Raw genomic sequence first — 23,814 nt, 5'->3', positions numbered from 1 at the left:
TCCTACTTTCTGTGTCACCGAGCTGTGCACCCATGGCTCAGAAAGACCTCCAAGGTCAGCCTTGTACGAAAGGTACCCCAACACAACAACAATGGTTGAATGTTGAATTCAAATGTCGAACAAGGCATCGCGTAGGCTTGAAACAAGAAGCTGATGCATTAGTTTTGCTTATTTTTTATTTCTATAAATTTGTACAAAAACATGTTTTTTCCTGATCGACAGTATTGCATGAAATGCCAAAGCCTGGAGCATTTCTTTGCCTAGCTACATGTCAGAACCAGGATGACAGGAATGCAAAATCCCAGGAACAGAAGCCCGAGCTTTCAGCATTACCCAAAGGCACATTTAGAGCTTAGGATGTTATCAACGACTGAAGGCGGCAGGTTAAACATGCAAGAGTGCAAAATATTTAAATATATATTGATAGATATGCACACACACCGGGCTCTGAATATATCTCTCTATAAAGCATCGTTCAACATCCATGTAAACATCATAAAATGTCAATACATTGTGCAGAAGAGCTATTTTATATACATTCATCAAATACTTGAGTAGGAAGAATCACCTTTGACATTAAAAACGGAGAAACTCCTAGAGTTAAAGAGAGACCTTGCTTCCCAAAAATTTCATCCAAGCAGGTTCCTGTTAGATTTAAACTCTCTCCCTCTCAGATAGTCAACACCATCCCAAACAAAGGCTCCTGTGCTTTTAAAAGGATGCATGGGCAGGGAGAAACCGAATCGGTATCAGCTGACAAGGGCTGTGTCAAAGTAACTTAAGCCAAAGAGAAAGCTCCCTTCCCCATGGACCTTACCAATCTAAATGGCGACAGTGGAGGCAGCTGGAGACCCAGGGTGGAGGGGGAACAGAGGCATAATTGTACAAATGCTTGTACACAGGTCTCTCTGTAAGTCTGGTGTTGCACCCAAGTGCCACAGAAAGGGTGCATCTGAAGCAGAATTTGAACTGTGACAGGAAGGTGGCGAAGTGCAGGTGTGTCAGGAGAGAGCTGGAAGTGCAAGGGCCTGTAAGGAGGAGCAGAAAATGGCAGAGGTCTGCCAGAAAAGCAAAGGTTCTGCACAAAGAAATCCAAAGAGAAAGGCTGGGCAAGCTTTCAAAGGTAAGAGCAAAGGGACAGGTACAGATTTTCCTTTCTTTGTGCTCCAGTGACAGCAGAAATCAAACTACTGAATTTCTCCCCATCCTGGATCCACTAAAAATGAAGGAGTCCCTCTCTGTCTCTTGGATGTGTGCTTTGTCTGCAAAAGTGCGGGCTTGTCGCAAGCACAAACTTGCCCTGTCAATATACCAGCTCTTAATTTTGAGTTAAAATATCACTGACACATCATAGTGAGTGCCCAGCATCTTCTCAAAGTTCTGCAGCATCATTAAAAGAGTTGGCTCTCCAAAAACACGCACTGGAAAGACCGGGGGGAAAGGAGAAACAGGAAATTTGTGGAGAGCGCTAACAGAGCAAGGTCTGTTTTCAGAAAAGGACTTTGGTTCCCAACCCCTCAAATGGAAAGGAAACAAGAAGCCAACTTCAGAATGCATTGTTTGTGCTTCCAGGAGGGGCCCTTTTAACGAGGAATCTCCTTGTGCTACATAACTGTCTAAAAAGTACTTCGTGTACAAGGTTATCTATAGTGCCAGAGGGGGAAAATTTAAAATCTAGTATGGTATGAAAAAAACAGGCGCTGGGTTTTAAACCCCAGAACTGGGTAAGGTTAACCATGCAATGCCCACCTTTTCTTTGGAACTCCGGCGACGCACAACACACATTCCCCTCCGATGGCTTCCTGCCTCTGTCCCTGCTCCGCGACTGAACCCCCTTTAAAAATCTTCCCCCTCCTTCAACCAGCAAGCCCCTTCATGTGGAAAGATCATGCCACCTGCTTACATCACACCCACAAGGGTGCAGGGTTGAACTACAGCCTGCTTTCTCTGCCCCAACTTCACCTTGCGGGGCCAGGCAGCAAGCGAGCCCCAGAGAATCCACACAACCAGCCTGTGCACCCGCTGCCAGCAGGCCCGCTGAGCAAGCACACTTCTGCTTGTCCGCACGTGACCTGTGGGCTCTACGTACTTGTGCACTTTGCACACTCTGTGCAAGAAGAGGTCCGTGGACTTGTTCGTGGCTCAGCTTGCATCCTGGCCAGAAGCAAGTGCAGGGAAGGTGTCTCAAAAGCACAAGAGCACCAGATTCTGGCCAGGTTCAGTTCCAAGGGGCTGTCCTAAAGGTCTCACTGTCACAGCACCTGCAGTTCCAGAAAAGACCCCGCCCCACACGACAGGGAGGCCTTTCTTGCAGAAAGTGCCATGTTGGAAAGGAGCCAAAACTTGCAGGGCCGAAGCACTGGGACTCTTTGAAAGGCAGGGACAAGTGACAATCAGCCACCCCACTCGGACTCCCCTGTCCCCTCCGAACGTATCTGCCATCCTCACAGCGGGGGGATGCCTTCCCCCAGCAGTACCATAGCCTTCCTCTTCTCATGCGGGATATTTTGGGGTTCAGCAAATGAAAACCCCTAGAACTGGCTTGTGGACAGGGATCAAAATCCCTGCCTGCACTTTTGGACTTCCTTCGCCAGCCACAGGGTGGTGGTCCTACGAGGACGAGTTGCATGGACCGCCATAAGGAGCCCCCGCATGGCAAGGTAACCCACAGTGTCAGCGATGTGGCCACTCCAGGGCAGGAGAGCATTCAGGACCTTCTGGGCAGCCGTCAGGTTCTCGTGAAAGTCCATCCAAGTAAGTGCCTTCTTGCGCTTCCTCCTCCGTCACACCCCCGACTTTTGCTTTGCTCGTTTGATGCCCTTTCAGCGAGTCCCAAGCGGAAGCTAGCCGGGGTCCAGAACTCAGCGGCAGAATAGAGGAGACGGTTCAGTTCGTAGGATCTCCAGCTAGAAGTACCTCCAGAAAATGGCTGGAGAAAGTCTCTCTCTGCTCGAGCCCTGGAGGGCCTCTGCCCACACAGAGGAACCCAAGAAAAACGGCAGATTGCAGAAGACAAATGCATGCCTTCTTTTCTTGGCCCAGTTAAGAGGTCGCCAGGAAACTCATCACGCCATGGATGCAGCAGGGCAGCTCTGCCACAGACCAAGAAAAAAGCTTTCCAGAGAGAGGTCTAACATTCAAATATTTAAACAACCTTTTTTCCTCTTTTCTCTTTTCCAGGCTCACGCACGCCATCCATGCTCGTTCCCCTGATCCACAGACTAGAACACCAAACAACTCGGACTCTGGCGAAAAAGTGTCTTTTGATGCCGCTTTGCAAGCGAGTTGCTGCCAAAACAGAAGCCCCCCCCCCCCCGAAAAAAACCCCACACCCACTCTGTCTTTGCACCGTCAATTGATTTCCAAGGTGTCCGTCTCTGGCAGGCCAAATTTCGTCTTGTACTTGTCAAAGAGTTTAATTAGAGAGCTCACGTAGAGGCTGTGATAAAAGTCTACTTCCTTCTGGCTTGGATTATCGATTTTAGGAACAGTGATGGGCTCCCCAACTAGAAGGCAAAGTGGAGAGAGAAAAGACGACAAGCATTCAGGGTGGCAGAATTTCAGACCCTCGGCCGGCTTCCTCAAGCTGATGCCCTCCAAAGGCACTGGACTACCACTCCCCTCATCCCCAGTCATCAGAAGCTGCCACATGGACACAGACCTCGCATCAGAATAGGACTGACTGACTGACTGATTGATTGATTTAGGAAATTTATAGGCTGTCCATTACTGTCGTCTCTGGACGGCTTACAATATATTATAAATCCTAAACAAAATAAATTGTAAACAAAATTAATTGTTGAAATAAATATTCAGGGGAGAATTACTCAGCTCTCCAGGCCACTCAGCCGCTGACCTGAAAGTGCCCAGTCCTGAGCGAAGGATCTGCAAAAGGGAGACTTGGGTACCAAACCACTGAATCACAAGCTCTGTTCTATCCTGGGGGCGCTGAGTCAAGAGAACCGTGTGTAGTTTTTGTAACCCTGTTGCAGGCATTCATTAGCAATGCTGGGAAGTCTGTATTGTCGGCTCGGCCCTGTGGATGGTCAGTGCAGCTACGCAGATTCACATTTAGGGCCTCCACATCAAACCGTCACAGCCAAGATTCTCTTTTCTTTGTGTGTGCTTTCCCTGTCCCCTGAATATAGCCGTTCCAACTCAAGATAGCATGTCATGGAAGAGGGGGCACCCAAAAAACCCAGGGATTTATTTATTAAAAAAACTGTATATTTATTTCTACATATTCAAACTTCAGTCACCTTCAAAGTACTCTCCATTGATGCAATACACCTATTGATTTTTTCCCCACTACTCAAAACAGGTTTTGAATGCGTTGATTTTGATGCCTTTTAGTGCTTCTGCTGGTTTTTGTTTCACCGCTTCCACATCGGCAAAACGTTCCCCTTTGAGGACTTTTTTCATCCGGGGAAACAAAACAAAGTCGCTCAGGGTGAGATCGAGTGAATAGGGAGGGTGGGGCACCAGGGCCGTGTCAAAACAAGATTTCACCACTCCAGGTTGTTTGGGTAAATCAGCCATCATGAAATAGGCAAACGTCCCTATATGCCTTCAGAGTGTGTCTACCCGGAGCAGGGCCTTCTCCGCAGTGGCCCCAGACTATGGAATGTGCTCCCCAGAGAGGTCCGCCTGGCGCCGACATTATACTCCTTCCGGCGCCAGGGGAAGACCTTTTCTTTAACCATCATTTTAATAATCAAGGCTTTTAGATGTTTTCAGATTTTTAAAATTCAATTTAATTTTTATTTTTCCTCTCTCCACAGTCACATTTTCTATTCTTTCCCTCTTTTTTCTTTTAAGTTCACGATGTGTTGTTTTATATTGTTTAAATAATTGAGGTTTTACATTGTAATTTTCTATTGTGTGAGCCGTCCTGAGCGCTCGGCGAAAGGACGGGATATAAATGCTTGTAATAAATGATAAATAAATAAATCGTGTTGAGAGGGGCTCCAAGAAAAGCCAAACGCAGCCTCTCACAACGCACGACCCAGTTGTGTACGCTGATGCGGATGGGCTCCTAGAACACCCACCAAGCGGGGGAAGCCTGTGCTACGAGGGGCCCCCCTCCAGAAGGTAATTCCTGGGTTTTTTGGGTCCCCCTCATACGAGATGATGCAGTTTTGGCCTCAGCACCTCCTCTGCAAAGCTGACACAGGGCACAAAAGGAAAGCGTTCGAGGGGAGGCGGCGGATCCACGGGATCCAGTGCCCACCCCGGCCCCCAGCACGCTTCCAAAGGGAGGAGCGAGCAGAGCAGATCATCTGGAAGCAACAAGGAGGGGAGCAATGAAAAGAAACAGCCGCCGTATTTTTCGCTCTATAAGACGCACTTTTTTCCCCCTCAAAAGTAAGGGGAAGCGTCTGTGCGTCTTATAGAGCAAAAGTCTGTCAGATGTGCAGCCCATGGGGAAGTGATGGGGAATGTGCCTGTGATTATGCGCCCATTTGACTCAGAATATTTTTTTTCTTGTTTTCCTCCTCTAAAAACTAAGTGCATCTTATGGTCAGGTGCGTCTTACAGAGCGAAAGATACGGTAAGTAAAAAGCAGCAGGGGAGGCCGTCCCTCCTCCTTCCTCGCTGGCTCAGTTCCTCGGTTCCTCCCCTCCGTAAGGATCGTCCTGTTTGCCTTTAAGATGCCAAAGGCACCGTCACGTTGGCCTTAAGTGAGGACATGCTGCACGAAACGGGGGTCGCTTGCATTGCCCAGAAGGTCCTTGTTCATCCTCACTCGGCTGCCCCCGCCAGCAGCCCCTCCAGCAGGCCGTGCGGAGGAAGATGAGGGCGAAGCATGGCCCACCCCGCCATCCCCGCTGCTGGACGGCTTCGTCCTTTCCCCTCCCCTTTTCCTTGGGTGTCACCACCTCTTTCAGGACTGTAAACCTGCTTTTGCAAAATACTGCCCTGTTTCCCTCATTACATGCAAGCCACTCTGGGAAGCCTCCCGGCTAAGGAGAGGGATAAATACATGTAAAATATTTATTGATTCCAGTGAATGAATAAATGGATGAGCCCATTTGCCGTGGTCTCTAGCCACACCTGGCAAATGGCAGGGTTTTGTCCCATTCTATATTTGACTTGCCTTCTCGGGGGGAAGAGAGCTAACCCTCCATTTAAAACACTGTCCTTCCAACTCTCAGTTTCTAAGCAAAGCCTGAAGTGAAATGACTGAAGTTGATTCGCAGCAGCCAAATGCATTTCTGCTCCGGGTACAGAGCCAACCTGGCATCCCATCCCTGCGGCAGGAAGCCTTACCGACAGTGGTGATGGGCTTGGGATATGGCAGCAGCCCCCAGCTGTTGGAGGAGAAGAGGCCTTGTCCGTGGAAGACACAAGGAGCAAAGCCGACGTATTTCTGGAACTTCTTCTGCACCCATCTTCCCCAGGAACCTTCTTCAAAGATCACCTGCCTGTAGACCTCATTCTCGCCAAAAGAGTAGATCGGAACAAGATCCGCGCTGGAAGAGAGAGGAAGGACCCGAGTGTCAGACCCTCTTTGGTGGCAACATGCAGGGGAGGGCTTCCTGGCCACCCCAGGGAAGGGATGGGGGAAAGACCAGCTCCCCAGCTGAGAGGAACCTCAGGAGAACAGATGGTCGAATGAGCAGGACTGGGCCATGACCAGTGGCCGTGTTCTCAGGGCCCAACTGCTCCACTTCAAGTATTTTTTGAGCTCCAAACAAATTCCTTCCACTGTCGTTTGCCTGACTAACTGGCACACTTGTTGTAAGACTACAACTCCCATTATTGCAGACCACTGGTCATAGGAGGCAGAGCTGGTGGAGCTGGAGGCCACCAGCAGCTGGAGAGTCAGTGGTTCCCCTCCTCTCCCCACTATCCAGGACAAATGGAGGAACCCCTGACTGCACATGGACTCTCGAGTTTGGATGCACGCCGGAGACCGTTCGGTAAGAAACGGGTTTATTGCACGGGGCTGCAAAGTGGGACTAAAGTAGGGCCGTCACTCAGCCCCAGAGGCCTGCAGAAAGAAAAGACGCCTGGGGCATTCCGGGCAATCCCACCATGAAGACAGGGATGGCCCCACCCACCTGGGCAGCTCTGTGAGAGAAGGAGTTGGCTTTCCAGCGTTCTGCCTCCAATATCAGGCAGCAGACCCCGGAGCAAACCGAAATGAGGAAATGCAGGGACGTGCTTGGCTGCTTGCAGCGACATGGGGCGCCTGGGCTTGGATCTGCAAACAGGGCATGCCAACATACTTTGCCAAGGAAAGGGGAAAAGGGAAAGGCAGCCTCCTACATCCCTGCTGCTACTGAATCACAGCCAGCTCGCTGGCTGGCTAAGCAACGGGGATGGCCAGGCCTTATTCTTCCCCTGCAGCCATTCAAATCCGGCTGTTTCTCTTAATAACTCAGAGAAGTACACCTGGTGCCGATGCTCTACACCTTTGGGCACCAGGCTAAAACCATTTTCATTCCCTCGGCATTTGGACTGTTGAAACCTTATATTATATATTACTTTTGTGGCACGACAGAGTAACTCCTTTAATTACGATTTCTTTCTTATTATTATCAGTGTCCTAGGCTGTTCTTCACTGCTCCTGGCTATATACTCCGTTGTTACGGATCATGACTGTGCAATGATTCTTGGTTTTTTTCTTATTGCAATGCAGGGGCTTTGTTTTATATTTTACATGTTCGCATCCTGTCCAGAAAGCCGACTGACTGTAAGCACAGCAGAGAAATGGCCCCTTCCTCAGAAACGAGAGAGATTCCCCCTGGGCTCTTTTAGATGAAATAAATAAAGAGTCCGGGGGGGGGGGTCTCTCCGTTTTCCGAGGAAGGGTGCGTGACGCTCACTGTGGGCCGCCTCGCGCTCGTACCCGTGTTGCAGCGCCAACTTCACGAAGCCCTTCCGGTGCCGCAGGGTCACGGAGTTCTTGCCTGGCGTACAGTTCAGGGACTCTGCAGCGCCCCCGACCACAATCACGATGGCGTTGCCGGTGCCGTTCCTGGAGAGGATGTAGTTCATGCTGTCTCGGTTGACGGGGCAGATACCTGAAGGTTGAGACGGAGAGGGTGGGAATCAGAGGGCGCCCGGGCGGCAGACGGGGTGGAGCGCTGGACCGGGGACGTCTGGGCTGCTGTTCTCAGGGGCTTGGAAGGGCAGCCCAGAGAAGCACCTTCGGAGAGGGGCTGTTTGGCCAGGCCCCCGGTGCTCGGCCCCCGGAGCTGGACTGTGCCCTCATCTGCCACGTTCCAGCAGCTCCCAAGGGCCTGGGCCAGTTTGCCGTTCGGCTGTAGCCACTGGGCTTGGGATCGAAGGAGGGAGTTCATCAGGGCTGCTGCCCAGCTGGGTACCCCACAGCCAGTGCCAGGCCTGGGCCACCTCTGACCTCGAACCAAGCCAGGGCACAGGGGAAGAGAGCACACTGGGGCCTCCCCGAGTCCCAGAAGCCTTGGGAGACACCACCACGTCTCGCGAGACGGCCAAACGCTACGGGTAGCTTATTTATTTGCAGCTTATCCCGCTTGTTTCTTCTGAAAAGGCCTCCGAGTGGCTTACATCGCTCTCCTCCTCTCCATCGTATCCCCACAACAACAGCCCTGTGAGGTAGGTTGGGCTGAGGGACTGTGATGGCCCAAAGTCACCTGGTTGATTCCATGGGGACTAGAACCCAGATCACCGGAGTCCCGGTCCCACACTCTCAACCACTGTGCCACACTGGCTCTCGCAAATCTCGTGAGATGTCGCTTCCCCTCCATGCCCGCTTTCCCCTCTTCTGCCTCCAGGTGCAAGGAATCCAAACTCTTGAGCGAGAGATGCATCCAGACGTGCTGCCTCGGATGCCGGAGGGCTCCTGCCAGCATAACCGGAAGCCCTTCCCAGCCCTCAGGGGTCCAGCAGTTGGCCCCACCAGGTTTCTGAGCTCAAGACGCGCAGGCTGGATTGGGAGGCTGCAGGGGAGTTCCTGCTCTTACCCCCAGACATTAAGTAGTCCCTCAAGATGGGCATCCTGAAGTTGCCGGCGAGGGTCGCGAGGTACGGCCGAATCCCGGGAAACTTCTGCCCCACGCCTGTGGCCTCTGTGCCGAAGTTGCAGAAGGCCCCCAGCCCCATGATCCCGTGCGGGTGGTAGCCGAAGATGTAATTCCGGTTGGTCAGCAAGTTGTGGGTTTTGACCAGCTGAGGAAGGAGGGAGAGAAAAAACGGAGGGGGAAAACATGTTAAAGTAACTTCAGATCAAGTGGAAGGCTCTGGTCTCGTTCGTTTCCCAAGGAGGTATTGACAAATTGATCAGTAATTTGCATGCAACACAGTTTTGTATTATGGTAATGCTTGACCACCTTTTTCTAAAACGGCCTCCTTCAACTGGGCACCCTGCAGACGTGTTGGACTACAGTGCCCATCACCCTAGACAGCATGGACATCAGGGAGAAGGGAATTGCAGTTTAAGGGTTGTGGAGGGTTCCTGGTTGGGAAGGCTGCTCCGAAACAAGAATGGCGGAAAGTAGATTGCCAGAAGCTTTGGATTTGGACTTCACCTCCCAGCATTCCTGACCTTTGGCCATGGTCCCAGGGGATTCTGGGAGCTGAAGTCCAAAACGCCTAGCGATTTCCCTTCAGCCCACATTGATGTAAACCATACACCAACAACAGGTTGTGATTTAATCAAGCCAATGCTAATAGAAGTATCTGAGGGAAACCAGGTGCAAACTGCTCTTTTTGTGAGATGAGCATCTGGGGTCCATTGTCCTTGGAAATAAATTAAGAGCTGTGGAAGGGAAACGGAAGTCCTCCCTTAACCTCCAAGTCCAGCCCAGCCCTTCGGCTCACAAGGGTGTCAAGCAAATGCTATTCATTTGGGGTGGGTGCCAGAGAGAGATGTGGAAACAAGCAAAAACTCCAGCTTTGGAACGGCAACCTCGCAACTCCACTCACTCGGCCAAAGAATCCACAAAGGATCCTGGTTATTTCATCTCCTACCTATTAAGCTTTGGATGCCGGATGTTGAACATACAAAGCTTGCTGACTAGAGTTGTTTGATGGCTGATCCTTTTTGTTTCGCTGAGTTATCAACGCTATTTATTTATTGCTTTGTTATTTATTGTTTTAATTATTGTAACTATTGCTGCTGATTGTGATTTTATTATTATTACTGTTCTAATTATTGTAAGCCGTCCTGAGACGTTTTATTGGGAAGGACGGGGTTCAAAAGTTTTCGATAAACAAATAAAATAAATTAGCCCAAGAAATGCTCCCAGCTTCAGAAGGCTGGCTTGCTGCAGATATTCCCACACTGCAGGCTGAGTTGTGCCCCAAAGCAGGCTTTGGGGTGTGAATTTGCAGATCCCACTTCCGTGGCGGCGGCAGCAACCAGCTTGGCCTGCAAGCTCAGGTCACGGCGGCCACTTATTACCATGCAGCGTGGAAGATTTCCCTGGGTAAGAAGAGCGAGTTTCTCCTGTAAGACGCACGCAGTCACCGCAGGCCCTTCCTGTAATTCCAGCAAGCGACAATCGTGGCCGTTTCTCCTTTGTTTCTCGATAGCTAGAGACCCCCCCTCGCGGCCCACGGCAGGTCTGTGCTGCCACAGACCCACGGCCAGTGGCGCCCTCCTTGCCTTGAGATGAGGCCAACACACACATGAACGAAATGCTGACAGGATAGCTCTGCTCGTGTTCCCCTCAGGCTCACACCTTCCCCACCCTGATAGAAACATAGAAACTGAGCGAGTCAGAAGGGGCCTCCCGGGCCATCTAGTCTGACCCCGGCTCCAGCTGGGTCCACTCACAACATGCCCACCATGTGCATGTCCAGCCTGTCCTTGAACACCCGCACCGATGGGGCCTCAACCACCTCCCGTGGAAGCCCATTCCGTGCCCTCGGGGTCCTCGCCATCAGGAAGTGCTTCCTGGCATCCAAATTGAACCTTGGTTCCCTGAGCTTGGCTCCGTTGGAGCGCATCCTGCCCTCCTCTGCAGGGGAGAATAGGCCTCTACCCACAGGTCTCCGATGCCTGCCAACATTTTAGATTCCAACTCCCAGCATCCGTGACCATTGCAATGGCTGGCAGGGACTGATAGGAGCTGAAGTCCAGAACATCTGGAGATCCCCAGGCAGCTGTACTCAAAGGAAGAGAGCAAACGCCCAGGCTGCTCATCCACCTTTGACTGTAGCACAGAGGTAGGGGTGCTGCACTGGGACCCCGGAGGTCCCGGTTCTAGTCCACGCCCAGCCACAAAGCTCACGGAGTGACTTCGGGCCAGTCCCAGGCTCTGAGCCTAGCCTACCTCACAGAGGTGTTGTGAGGATAAGATTAAGAGCTGGAGGAGGATCCCTTGAAGGAAAACCAGTGGGAGAGAAATCACGTACATAAGGGGGGCCTGCAACAAAATGTTGCGGCCTGCAGCGCACAAGCTTCCGCTCTTCTGCGCCCTTTTCCAGAGCAAACCAACCCGTTGCGCCTCCCCCTGCCTTCTGCTCCCTCCCGCAGCACGGCGTGGCTGCCACGGATCCCTGGTCCGCCTTCAGGTTCCCCGGCTGCAGGCGGCCCAGGCTGGATGCGCTTCCCCTGCTGTTCAACTCGGCCATCGCCTTTCGCCTCACAGGGCCGCTTGCTTGCCGCCCTGCCGCTTCCTCCAGGAAAGCGAATCGCTCCTGTCCCAGGACCAGGCGTGGTTTCCGAACGCCGTCCAGGAGACCACAGGGGTCTCGGCTGCCCCTCCACGCACCTTGGTGAAGGGACAGCCCTTTGACCGGCTCTGCGGGGTCGCCCCCGAAGCTCTGCGCAACCCAAGGCAAAAGGTCAGTTTAGGGCTCCCGAACGCAAAAGGCCGGCCGGAGGCGACACCCAGCCGGAGCGTTGCCTCATCGTTCCCAAGGGATTATCTGCAGGACTCATCACAGGCTGAAACGGCAACCTTTGCTCGAAGGCGGTTGTTTGGCCACCCAGCCAGCTCGTGCAGGGAATACAAACAGAGCGGAGCGGAGCACGCCTCTCCGGCGTGGCCCGTGGGCTAACGAACACTCTGCGGCCCCTCGGACCTTCGAAGCCGCACGCGTCTGGCTGGGGAGACTGGAAAACCCAGGAATGGCCTACACTGCAGCCCTGTCGTTCTCTCTCCCCCCGCCTCCCCCAGCAGCACTAACCGAGCAGCGATCACTTCCACCCTGTGATCAAAGCGGCAAAGGGAGCCAGATGCCCGGATCGAGTCTGCAAAGCCCACGGAAGGCAAAACGAGTCACACGAGAGAAGTCCGCCCCACCGGACCGCTTCCAGATGTTTGGACTACCACGCCCAGGATTCCCGACCTTTGGCCAAGCTGGCTGGGGATGATGGGTGTTGGAGTTCGACTCATCTAAGCGGTGCCAGGCGGAGGAGGGCTGGGCAAACCCAGAAGCATCAGTTAAAGCAGATATAGGCAATTCAGGGCAGCCTGGTGAACATTTTTTAGATTTATTTTTTTAAAGTATTTGAAACTTTTCTAGACCATTGCATTACCGAAGTCTCAGGACAGTTTAACCATTTTGACCCCCCGCCAGGTGTGCCCCACAAGCTCCACTCATGCTGCTGAACCACCAAATCTGGTGGCAGCTAAAACTTATTTATTTCTATGCCACCCAAAGTGCTCTGAACAGAGCACAGCAATGGATAGAACTCAATATAAAATAGGAAGCATCTTAAATGTCACCGGCAGCACTCAGATTTCACTGAATTCCAGCCACAAGCTGCACCAGAGGGTTAAAACAGGCTCATCTCGCTTAAAGGCCTGTTTAAGCCTGTTTGTGTCTTGCTGCCACGAACTTGGGCAGGTTGGCAGCAGGACCAGTGAGAGGCCCGTGACATGTGAGTTATCCACCCATTCCTTCGAGGCACAGACTAAAAACTAAACGCTGAACAAATAAGCTGCGGAAGATGGAAAGCACAACTCTCTGCAAACTGGACAGAGCCAAATCGGACAGACGGAATCCTCCCATATGGGTGGCATTTCAGGGAAAGATTCTCCTGCCTGAAGAAAGGAAATCTTGGGATTTATGGAGCCAGGCTGTACCAGACCAAGCGAACTCTAGCAAACATGCAGAGGGCCGTGTACATACCAGGTATGCCAGGTAAGGGTTTTTTAACCTTTGTTGTTGTTGTTGTTAGTTGCAAAGTCATGTCCAACCCATTGCGACCCCATGGGCAACACTCCTCCAGGCCTTCCTGTCCTCCACCATCCCCGGAGTCCACCCAAGCTCACACCAACTGCTTCAGTGACCCCATCCAGCCACCTCATCCTCTGCCATCCCCTCCTTCTTTTGCCCTCAATCCTTCCCAGCATCAGGCTCTTCTCCAGGGAGTCCTTCCTTCTCATCGGGTGGCCAAAGTGTGTGAGCTTCATCTTCAGCATCTGGCCTTCCGAAGAGCAGTCAGGGTTGATCTCCTCTAGGACTGACCGGTTTGATCATCTTGCAGTCGAAGGGACTCGCAGAGTCTCCTCCAGCACCACAATCCAAAGGCCTCAATCCTTCGGCGCTCAGCCTTCCTTATGGTCCAGCTTTCACAGCCATACATTGCAACTGGGAAAACCATAGCCTGGACTATATGCACTTTTGTTGGCAGGGTGATGTCTCTGCTTTTTAGTACGCTGTCCAGATTGGCCATAGCTCTCCTCCCCAGGAGCAGGCGTCTTTTAAAAAAAGGACTTTGAGACGGACCTCCTCTTTTGTTCACCACTTGGCATTCCCCTGGCCGATCATCCTCTGGGAAAAGGTCATGCTATAAAGCAGAGACTGGCCTTGCAAGTATACAGAGGCTGCAGGGAAAAAACTGGGGGGACCTTTCCTACACCTGCCAATTCTCTCCTGAAAATCCAACACGGGGCATCATTGTTTTGGACTTGCCCTCCGCAGTTCAGGTGGGCTCAGTCCACCCGGGCTTGTGACACACCAAACGGGGGGACGACAGCAGCCATCAAGCCGAAGAGCAGCGTCGGCAAGGGAAATCGGACTCAGCGAGGGCAGCAAAAGGAAAGCGGCGCCCAGAAGAATAGTGAGAAGCAGAAATGCACCTGTCAAGGGATCACCTTTCTCATGCTTTCTTGACAAGAAGGTGCAGTTTTAAAAGAAAAATAATTTGGCATTATACTGGAAGATATTAGCCAACAAGAAATGTATTTGATGTTACATGTAATCACAGCGGCAAGGATTGCATTTGCTCAACACTGGAAAAGTGAAGAACTACCCACCAACGAACTGATTCTAAAAAAGATCCTGGACCGTGCAGAAATGGATAGATTGACTTTATCATTGAAAGAGAAAGAAGACACTGACTTCTATCAAACTTGGGACCTTTTTATGATTGGCTGGAGAAACAGGACTTGGCTTAGATTTAAAGATGTTTTTAAGTTATTATAAATCGATTTGAATATGACTGTAGAAGGTTAAAAGATACGTTGTAGGAGGCTGACCCAGAACGTCCGATGTATTTGATGATTACCGTTTTTAGTATTAGTTTAAAATCTTAATAAAAAATCTTTAAAAAAAAAAAGAAAAATAATCTGTGCAAAGATGCATTTAAATACACTGAGATGTTCTTTGACCATGTGGGAAGTCCACAAGCTCTGACTTCCTGCTACATTTCTACAGAAAACTGAAGGCATCCTAAGAGTCAACAATACACAGCAAACTTGTGTCAGAAAGACAAAGAGAGCCAGACAGACGACTTGCGGTACTCACTCGGACTGGAAAGTAGTCCCGGAAATATCTCCACACGGCCCAGTTTCGGACCCACTGTGATCTCCTGCCACCTTCAGAACAAACAGAGAACATCAGAGAGGATATGGGTTGGGGCAAGATCCAACAAGGGACACGCAGCCAATTCTCACAAAGGAGTATCAATTCCCAGCCATCACAGTAGAAAGGAACTACACAGGTTAGAAACAGAGAAAGAGAGCAAGTCAGAAGGGGACTCCTGGGCCATCCAGTCTGACCCCCGGCTCCAGCTGGCTCTGCTCACGACATGCCCACCATGTGGACGTCCAGCCTGTCCTTGAACACCCGCGCCGATGGGGCCTCAACCACCTCCCGGGGAAGCCCCTTCCACACCCTCGGGGTCCTGACTGTCAGGAAGTGCTTCCTGGCATCCAGATTGAGCCTTGGTTCCCTGAGCTTTGCTCTGTTGGAGCGTGTCCTGCCTTCCTCTGCAGGGGAAAACAGGCCTCTGCCCACCTCCATGGGTTCTTGAGACACGGGTTCAATCTGTCTCAGCAGTATTTATTTAGACAAACAGATGGTCTCCGGGAGAATTGATGAGCACTATTTGCTGCCTCGGCTCCTTTTCAGCTGCAGATGGCAGGAAGCAACCTCGGGACTCTTGGCACTGCAAGTCAATGTGCCCACTGGGCCATGGCGTCTCTCTGCTGGGACTTAACAGCCGTATCCGTAGCCAGGCCAAGAAACCTGTAAGCCCCTGCCCCTCCTGGCCTCCTAGATCATGGGCAGGCAACCTGAAAGATGTGAGATGTTTGGGACTAAACTTGCCCCAGCTGAGCGTTGCGGTCCTAGACATTTCCTTCCAGAAACGCGCTTGGAATTTTACTGTTCTCTTTCTCCTCACCCGGCAGAACCTTGCTAGCATCCGAGCGTTCTGAAATAGCCTCTCAGCCCCACGACGGAGTTGAAGATCCGTTCAGGACTGAGCTTGAGAAAGAGCAGCTCCCTTTTCATCAACCCATCTTGCCCATGCAAGAAGCTTTGATTTTATATTTATACCCCATTTTTCCCTCTTGCAAGGAACCCCAGGCAACTTATCTGCGCTCCCCAGAGAGGTCCGCCTGGCACCGTCAATATATGCTTTTTGGCGCCAGGTCAAGACCTTTTTATTTAACCAATATTTTAAAGTTAATTAATTTTAATGGTATATTCATTTAATTCATTTTAACCATGTCATTTTATACTCAGTCGTGGTGTGGCCAATTTTTTTATTTTAGGATTGGTGGGGTTTTAATGTTTGTAAACCACCCAGAGAGCCCTTTGGGCTATTGGGGTGGTATATAAATGCAATCAATCAGTCGATCGATCAATCGATGGTGGTCCCCCTCTCCACTTCATCCCCACAGAGGCCCATGAGATGCATCAGGCCCAGAGGCATGACTGGACCCCAAGTCACCCAGGGAGCCTCATGACCGAGTCTAGACTAGAATTTCTAGAGCCAGCCGAAAGCTCCCTAATCATGGCACCACGCTGGCTCTTCAGTGATGGGAAAGGGCTAAAGATAAAACATAACAGGGGAAAAAGAGATGCATTTAATCATGCCACTGAAGGAGAGTTTTGCAAATCCCCTGGAGCAACAGAAAGATGAAGAGGGGCTCCTGGATCAAATCAAGCCAGGGCTTCCCCCGGAAGCAAAAACGGGCCTGGAGGAGACCTTCATGCTGGGGAAAGTCAAAGGCAGAAGAAGAGGAGGGAGGCCAGCTGTGAGACGGGAAGCCGCTGCCTTGAGTTTGCAAGAGTCCAGTGGGACTAGCAAGCTCAGGCCATTTTGGTGGGCTTTCATTCACAGGGTTGCCTTGGGCCGGGGATGACTGGATGGCTTGTCACAGCCAGAAAGGCTGATGATCATAATGACCATGGTAAGAATTGCATAGAATTCCAGGGGTTAAGAGAGGAACTGTTCAGCCAATGTTGGGACAATTGATCTGAGGTTATCCAGGAAAGAGAGCAAGTTTTGTTCCAAGTTAAAAACCTCACGCCGTGCTTTGTCAGCTTATGGAAACCACAGCTACTAGATGAAATGGCCAGTGATCTAGGGACTGTCATCATCAACAACATCATAATCATTTCTGTACCTCCCAACAGGCAAAGTTCTTTGCAAGCATTGTGTTTAAAAGGACCAAAGGGCACTGGTCGCTCTGAGTGCCCTTTTCATGAAGGAGAGGCGGGGCATAAATTGAATGACAAAATTGAAGAAAGAGAGCTGCAACAAAATGTTGCAGCGTAGCCACACCTTCTGCCAGGCAGCCCCCTGCCCAGAATGCCTTAAAATGCAAGGTGACAAACCTCACGGCATTGATAGAAGTGGATTGAAACATTCCACTTTCAGACAGGGAGAGAGACAGGCCTACTTCCCGTGGAAGGACAGGGCCAACACGGAAGAGGCCCTGCCCTGCGTCCACTGGGACAGGCAGGGGTTCAGTGGCTGGTCTCGGGGCCCGGGGAGGCTCTTAGGGGGAGCAGCAGTCCTTCCCCCCTGTTGATCACACCTGGAGAGGAGGACACCCCCTTGGGCCAGGTCTGATCCAGCAGGGCTACCCAGGAGCAAGGTGCAATACTTAAAGACGCAACCGCGCTGCCGTTCAGGACACCACGGCCTACGTGATCCTACCTGTCTTCGGAGTGTTCCAGTCAAAGGCCAGCCATGCCAGGTAAACAGCTGCGATGACCCAGCAGTCGGTGCACAGCATGTACATGAGGATGATGGTGCTGACCACACCTGGCCCAGGAGGAAAAAGAGAGGAGGGGAGCGGAATTACCTCGTGCTCTCAAGGTGGGAGCCTCGCTAGCAGCACACGCAAGAAGGCGTGTGCCTTTCGAACCATCCCATTCTTTTAGGATCTGCCCACCCCCGCCCCTACGAAATCGGATTTTGTTGCTTAAGGCTTAAGCGAAGACTCCCGCTTGCCCCAAAGCCACCTTAAGAACCTCGGGGAGGTGCACTTCCTGCCAGGATCAGCATCTTCTGAGATTATCCAGGCTCTTTCAGAAGGGAACTGCCTGACCTCGAGCTCAGCCTTCCCACCCGACAGTCTCCAGATGTGCTGGACCACAAAGCCCAGCATGGGCACTGCAGTCCAACACACCCGGAGGCCAACAGGTCGGGAGAGGCTGGACAATCTTCTAGCACAAAGTTGTTATGGCCTACAATTCCCATCATCCCCTCGGACAGGCTACTATGATTGGGGATGATAGAAGCTGTAAGCCAAAACATCTGGGGGTCCCCAAGTTGCTCCCCGTCTTAAAACGCTTGCAGCTTTGCCCAGCGCGGAGCCCTCCATACCATCACCCCCACCCTACACAGCTGGGATGATGGGAATTGTAGTCCAAGGCACGGGCAGGCACCAGGTTGGGGCCCTCTGTCTGGGGCAAACGGAAACTTGAGGACTGAAATCAGGCAGGGTTGAAAATGGGATGTGGGGGAGGCAATCTCAGAACGGGGGCAGAACAAGAGGCCCCGAACGCACCTTGTGCTCGGGCAGGAACGGCAGCCGGAGGGATCCAAAGGGGTGTTTCTGTGCCCGGAGAATCCGAAGGGCCAGGGCAGGGCGGGGGGCTGGCTGCCCACGCAGGGCAGGGAAATGCCATGCGGCTCAGGAAGGTGCAAGCCAGAGCTGCACGCGTATTTTTGCTCTCTGGGGCAAAGAGTGCCAAAGTCCTGGCCGATCTGGCCCGGCGTTCGGCTCGCGCAGCGGCTAGCCAAGTGGCTGTGAGAATTGCACAAACAGGAGAGGAACGCAATGCACCCTCTGCTCGTGTTCTCCAGCAAGCCGTACAGGGAGGCGGACGAGGCAGGTGGCCCTTGGCACGGCTAGCAGCCACCCATGGGAGCCTCCACCTATGTTTAAAGCTATTTTAAATCAATTTCAAATTAATTTCAACAAAGCTGCCTTCACAATATTTGTCTTGCTTTGCTTCACACACTGTTGAAAGCTGCCCAGGGAGCGTCAGCAATGGGGCGGCATGGAAGTATATAAACAATACATTTGCAAAGTGGAATACTTTGCAGAAACTGCTGTCTCTTAAGGGACCGTTTGCAGGCATTATCCCCTGAGTGTTTTGCGTGGCTCTGCTGTGCTCCCCAAAGGGACAGGAACTGGACCAGCCCAGTTCCGTACGAGAAGGAACCAAGCGGGGCCAGCTGGTCATTCCAATGTCCATGAGGCAGTGTATCCACTCCGGGTTTCAGCCTGAACATCAAAGGCACTCTCCATGGTGCAGAGCCTGTGGGAGCTAGATCAACACCATGCTGCAGCATTGGCACTGGTGCACTTGGACCAGGGGACCCTCAGCAAAATGCGCCCCCATTTTCATCCTCACCTGCTACCGAGCACACCTCTGTTCAGGTCCTCCTCTAGGGATACTATAAGCTTTAACAAACTTCAGCCAATCCCTATTCCTCCACTCCCAGGCTGCCATTTTTCCTTCCCACAAGCACACATTTCACAGCAACAAAGCACATTCCATCCTGACCGAGCTGCTATTTCCCCCGTGGGTCGTACTTTGCCGAAGCAGCGTGTCCTTCTGCAAACCTCGGGCTTTCCCACCTATGCCAAGGCCTCCCTCCAGCTTCTCCGTGGCCCTGCTTGGGCACAGATCCTGCTGGCACTCAGCAGCCAGATTTGCTATGAGCAGGAGCGAGAAGGCCAAATGTTCCCAGATCGTGGGGGTTCGGTCCCTGGCCAGTCGATTCTGAATTGCCGGAAGTCATGGCACTTCTGCGCCACCTGCCACGCCTCAGCTCCACCGGGCGAGCTCGTTCTAATCTCCGTTCAGCAATGCCCCAGTTTGACCTCCAGTGTTTGCCTAGCGATCCAGCTCCATCTGCTTGCAAGCAAGCTACAGCCCAGCCAAAGAGAGGCAGGTCCCACCCCCACCCCACATACCCCCACACCGAGGACATGCCAACGAAAGCTGGCCCCGGCGAGAGCGAGGAAGACACGTGTTCGGAAAGTAACGAGGGAAGATGGCAAATAGATAGAGACTGGCAAATATTAGCAGTCTGGGAGTGTGCGTGCATGCACGTGGACGAGGGGGAGTGCGGGGGGGGGAATCTCCTTGGGAATTATAATAGGCAGGTCCAAGGGGGCGGCAGCTTCCCGCCCACCCTGCAAAAGCTACACATTAGCTTAGCCAAGGTCTGATCATACGAAGAGGCCCCTGCTAAAATATACTTAGATGTTGTTGTTGCTGCTGGCAGAAAGGCAAAAGAAATGGCAGGCGATGCGTAAAAACTTGGTGATCGGTGGCAGATGGGTTCAGACTGGTGTGGAGCTGGGCTCCCCCCCACCCCACCCCTCCGAGCAGCCTTCGGTTGGGGAACGACCGGCCAGAGTTCACGACAAACTGGTATCTGGATTGAAAGTGCTGAGGAATCGTAGACTGGGCCTCGCCACAAGCTGGTGCCATCCTGGTGCTTTGGACTACAGGTCCCAGAATTCGGTTGTGCTCATTTTGAAAGGCGGCCTGGAAAACAAGCCCCACTCATTTCCCTCGACTCCCAGACACAACCGGTGGCAGCAGCCAAGGCTCCAGACCGAGTCCCCCTATCCAGAAGTGAGCCCCTGTGAAAATTACTCCCTTTCTGGAACCGCTCTTAGGATGCGGCCGGAGCGGAGGGGCGCACCCACGCTGCCTCCCAGCTTGAGCTTGGCTCCCATGGCCAGCCAGCTTGATGGATCTCTCTGGGAGGGGCCCCGGGACGGCTCCGCATCCGAAGCACGGGGCATTGGGGCAGCGACATACCCATGGCGAGGAAGGAAAGCACCCATTGCAGCACCGAGATGCTTTGCAGCTGCTTCTCCACTTGCGACTTCGACAGCCAGGACAGATCCTGCAGAGCGGAGAGGATGCTGGACCCCGTCCCTGCGGGAAGAAGGAAGAAAGAGGTTGGGCTGCCGGCTCCTCTGCAAAGACCCCTCCGCGGAAGCCAAAGGGCAGGTAGCACAGGGCTGGGCAGAGCGCAGCTCCCCAGGGGTTCGGGACTTCCTATTCCAGCACTCCTGGCCAGGGGCAGAGCTGACAGAGGCTTCTGGGAACTGGAGTTCACAACATCTGGAGAGCCAGCGTCGGCTTACCCCAGTGAGGTGTATCGCTGGCACCATCTCCCACTGGGCAGCCACTGGGCGAATGTAGGCATGAATGGGCAAACTGCATCCTTATCCGCTCATCAACTTGCCTGTGGAGCATATATATCAAAGGAGCCCTGCTCAAGCAGCCAAGGGCCCAACTAGTCCACCTCCAGGAGGTCTGTTAACCTGGATTTTGTTCATCTCCTTTTTTGATGCTGCTATTTATTTTTTTGCCTTGTATTTTAAATCGGATCTTGTTTGTAGCCTGGGTGTCATAACTAGCTGCCTTGGCTGCTGGATTTTTTCAAAGGGGCGAGTAAGGGCAGAAAGGGAAATTCGGAATTAATTCTCTCTAATCTACCATCCTGTTCTGACCAGTGGCCAGCAAAATATCTCGAAGTGAAGACGACAAGCAGGGCGGAATATTTCTCAACAAAAGTCAGAGATGGCTTAGGGCAATATATCACCATCATAACTAATAACCTTCTCCCTCATGAATAATAAGTGGGGGGCATTATACCTCCTGGCCTGCTCCCAAAATTGCTGCCCCCAATCTGACCATTCCAGAAGCATCCCAAACCCTCAGAGGTCAAAGGGGATGCCTTGGGGCTCGTCACAAGGGCTCCTCCATACCAGCAAGACTGTGCAAGTCTCTTGATCTCATGAAGGAGCTCAAGTACAGCCTGGAGGCCAGAGGGATGGACCAGGCAGGTGGACGCATGCCTCGCTGGAACCACTGCGGCGGTCCCTCCCGCAGTCACGGGTTAACTCTTCACAGGCTAATGCACCAAGTTAAGGGCTCCAGGGTCGTGTGCCATGGAGCAATCGTGCATGCACGTTCTCCCGCTGCGTGCGCAAACCCCACAGGCCAGGCCACACCACAGCTTCTTGGGCATGTGCAGGAAAAAGCCCACTGGTGAGCCAGCCGCAAGGGAGGTCCCCGGGCAACCTGCGCATAAAGGCCTACAGTGGCAGCGCAAGCCGTCTCCACTCCGTGCCCTCATCTCTGCTTCACCCCGGCCTGGGAGGGCCAGGCCACTGGGACCCTCTCCCCCGCCACGCCATCTCGCTGCTCCAGGGGGGAGGAAGGCTTCGATGCACGGGGCTGAACACACGCAGCCCACGAGTCCACCGGGCTGCAGCGGGCATGACTCCCTGCGGCAGGAGACCGCAGGGCGACGCGCGATGCAGACGGGGGGCGCCCCGCAGCCAGCTGGGCAAGCCATTCAAGTGGGGAGACGGGAACGTCGTCTGCCTCTCCTCCCCTGGGGCTGGAGGTCTTTCCTCCCGGCCCCACACCTCCCAAGGAGGACGGAGGCCACCCGTGGCTGCGTGCAGCGGAGGAAGCGCTCCTGGTGCACCAGCCGCTGGGCCGCCACGCTCCAAACTGCCTTGCGGAGCCCGGGAACCGCCAGTCGGCCACTGCATGCGCAGAAAGCTGGACCACATGGCTCTTCAGCCTGATCCTGCACCCCCCTTCTGCCCATGCCAACGACCACTGACCCGGCCTCGGGTGGTGAAGCACATGGCCAAGCACAAGACTGGCCCCACAGGGCCCAGCCCTCTCTCTGATGCCCGAAGGTCAAGCGAAGGCGCGCCACCACTGGGACCGGGGGGCAGGTCAGCGATGGGGGCAGAAGGACCGGGAAAGCCCAGCCAAGCCGCGGCCTCTCCGGGCTTCTGCAGGGGAGAGATACACATTGACAGGCGGCAAAGGCCACCGTGACTCGGGAGGTAAACTGCGCGCTTTCCGCTTCTCCTCGGCAGGACCAGCGAGGCCGCCTTTCCCCACCGGGGGGGGGGAGGGGGGAACCCTGGCCGAGTGGGGCTGCTCCCCCTCGCTGTGTTGCCATTGGTAGTGCCATGTTTGCTGAGCCTCTGGAGGGAGACCAGGAGGGGGCGGAAGACCCGCCCCCCCCCCCATTTGCACTTGGGATTTTGACTTGCAGCCTGCTATTAGAAAAGGTCCAGAGGAGGGCAAGAAAACTGAGCCAGGGTTTGGAAACGGTGCCCTGTGAGGAGAGACTGAGAGAACTGGGCATGTTCAGCCTCGAGAAGGGAAGACTGAGGGGGGACATGATATCCCTCTAGAAGTACCTCAAAGGCTGTCACAAAGAGGAAGGTCAAGATCTCTTCCTGCTGATGCCAGAGTGTAGGACACGGAATAATCAAGTCAAGTTGCAACAACCCAGATTCAGGCTGGACATCAGGAAAAGCTTCCTCACTGTCAGAGCAAGACAACAGTGGGACCAGCTGCCTGGAGAGGTGGGGGGCTCTCCCACACTGGGGGCATTCAAGGCGAAACTGGGCAGCCACCTGAGTGGGATGGTGTGACTTGGTGTCCTGCAGCAGCAGGGGGTTGGACCTGATGGCCTTCCCGGCCCCTTCCAACTCTGCTCTTCTAGGATTCTATGATTCTCAGCTGGACCAGAAAGAGCCATCGCCTGCTTCAAAGGCTACTTGCTACAAAATGAGGCAAGCTCTTAAGCTAGTCATCTAATCAGCACACACAAGTGGCAAAACTTTGTCTTCCACCACTGGGGGTTGAGTTGCTGAGTTGAAAGCTTCTGTTCCTCTTGTGACCAATAATGAAACACGTTTGATCAAACAGGAGCACTAGTCTCCAGAGGATGAATCACTACGCCAGGAGCAGCACAGAAATCCTAGCTGAAAGCAATCAGACCTTCCTGCCCCAAGTTTCCGGAGTCAGTGCCCCTCACCTGAGCTTCAGGCTGAATCGGAAGGCCAGTTCCTCCCCAGAAAGTCCTTCCAAGAGACGCAAAGCCAGCCTTCCCCAACCCTGTGACCTCCAGAGGTGCTGAATTGCCGCTTCCATCATTGGAAGCCGGCATGGTCCATGCAATCCAGCATCTGTCCCTTGGAAACCACCAGGGAAAGCACCAAACACCTGGAGCAGAAGCAAAGGCCCAGAACCAGTCCACCGCCCCAGGGAAGCTCTGCGTTCCTTGCTGAAAATGCTCAGCCCAACCCTGGAGCTGCTTCACAAAGTACC

At 53.0% G+C, this 23,814-nt stretch overlaps 1 protein-coding gene across 1 annotated transcript in view; it reads right to left on the bottom strand.

Moving 5' to 3' along the window:
* Positions 1-3,351: 3,351 nt before the first annotated feature.
* The window catches only part of DGAT2 (diacylglycerol O-acyltransferase 2), a 33,349-nt gene continuing 12,886 nt past the window's right edge, over positions 3,352-23,814 (bottom strand). Inside the window, exons 2-8 of the mRNA XM_044450198.1 lie at positions 20,476-20,595; positions 17,342-17,449; positions 14,695-14,765; positions 8,955-9,159; positions 7,856-8,030; positions 6,271-6,473; positions 3,352-3,506 (exon numbers count right to left, since the gene is read on the bottom strand). Coding sequence (XP_044306133.1) covers positions 3,352-3,506; positions 6,271-6,473; positions 7,856-8,030; positions 8,955-9,159; positions 14,695-14,765; positions 17,342-17,449; positions 20,476-20,595 — 1,037 coding nt within the window. The remainder of the gene's footprint in view (positions 3,507-6,270; positions 6,474-7,855; positions 8,031-8,954; positions 9,160-14,694; positions 14,766-17,341; positions 17,450-20,475; positions 20,596-23,814) is intronic.

The sequence above is a fragment of the Varanus komodoensis genome, unplaced genomic scaffold, assembly GCF_004798865.1.
Source record: "Varanus komodoensis strain SLA01 unplaced genomic scaffold, ASM479886v1 scaffold63, whole genome shotgun sequence".
In the NCBI taxonomy this organism is placed as follows: Eukaryota; Metazoa; Chordata; class Lepidosauria; order Squamata; family Varanidae; genus Varanus; species Varanus komodoensis.
The sequence above is the reverse complement of the archived record's forward strand: the minus strand, read 5'-3'. Positions and strand labels throughout refer to the sequence as shown.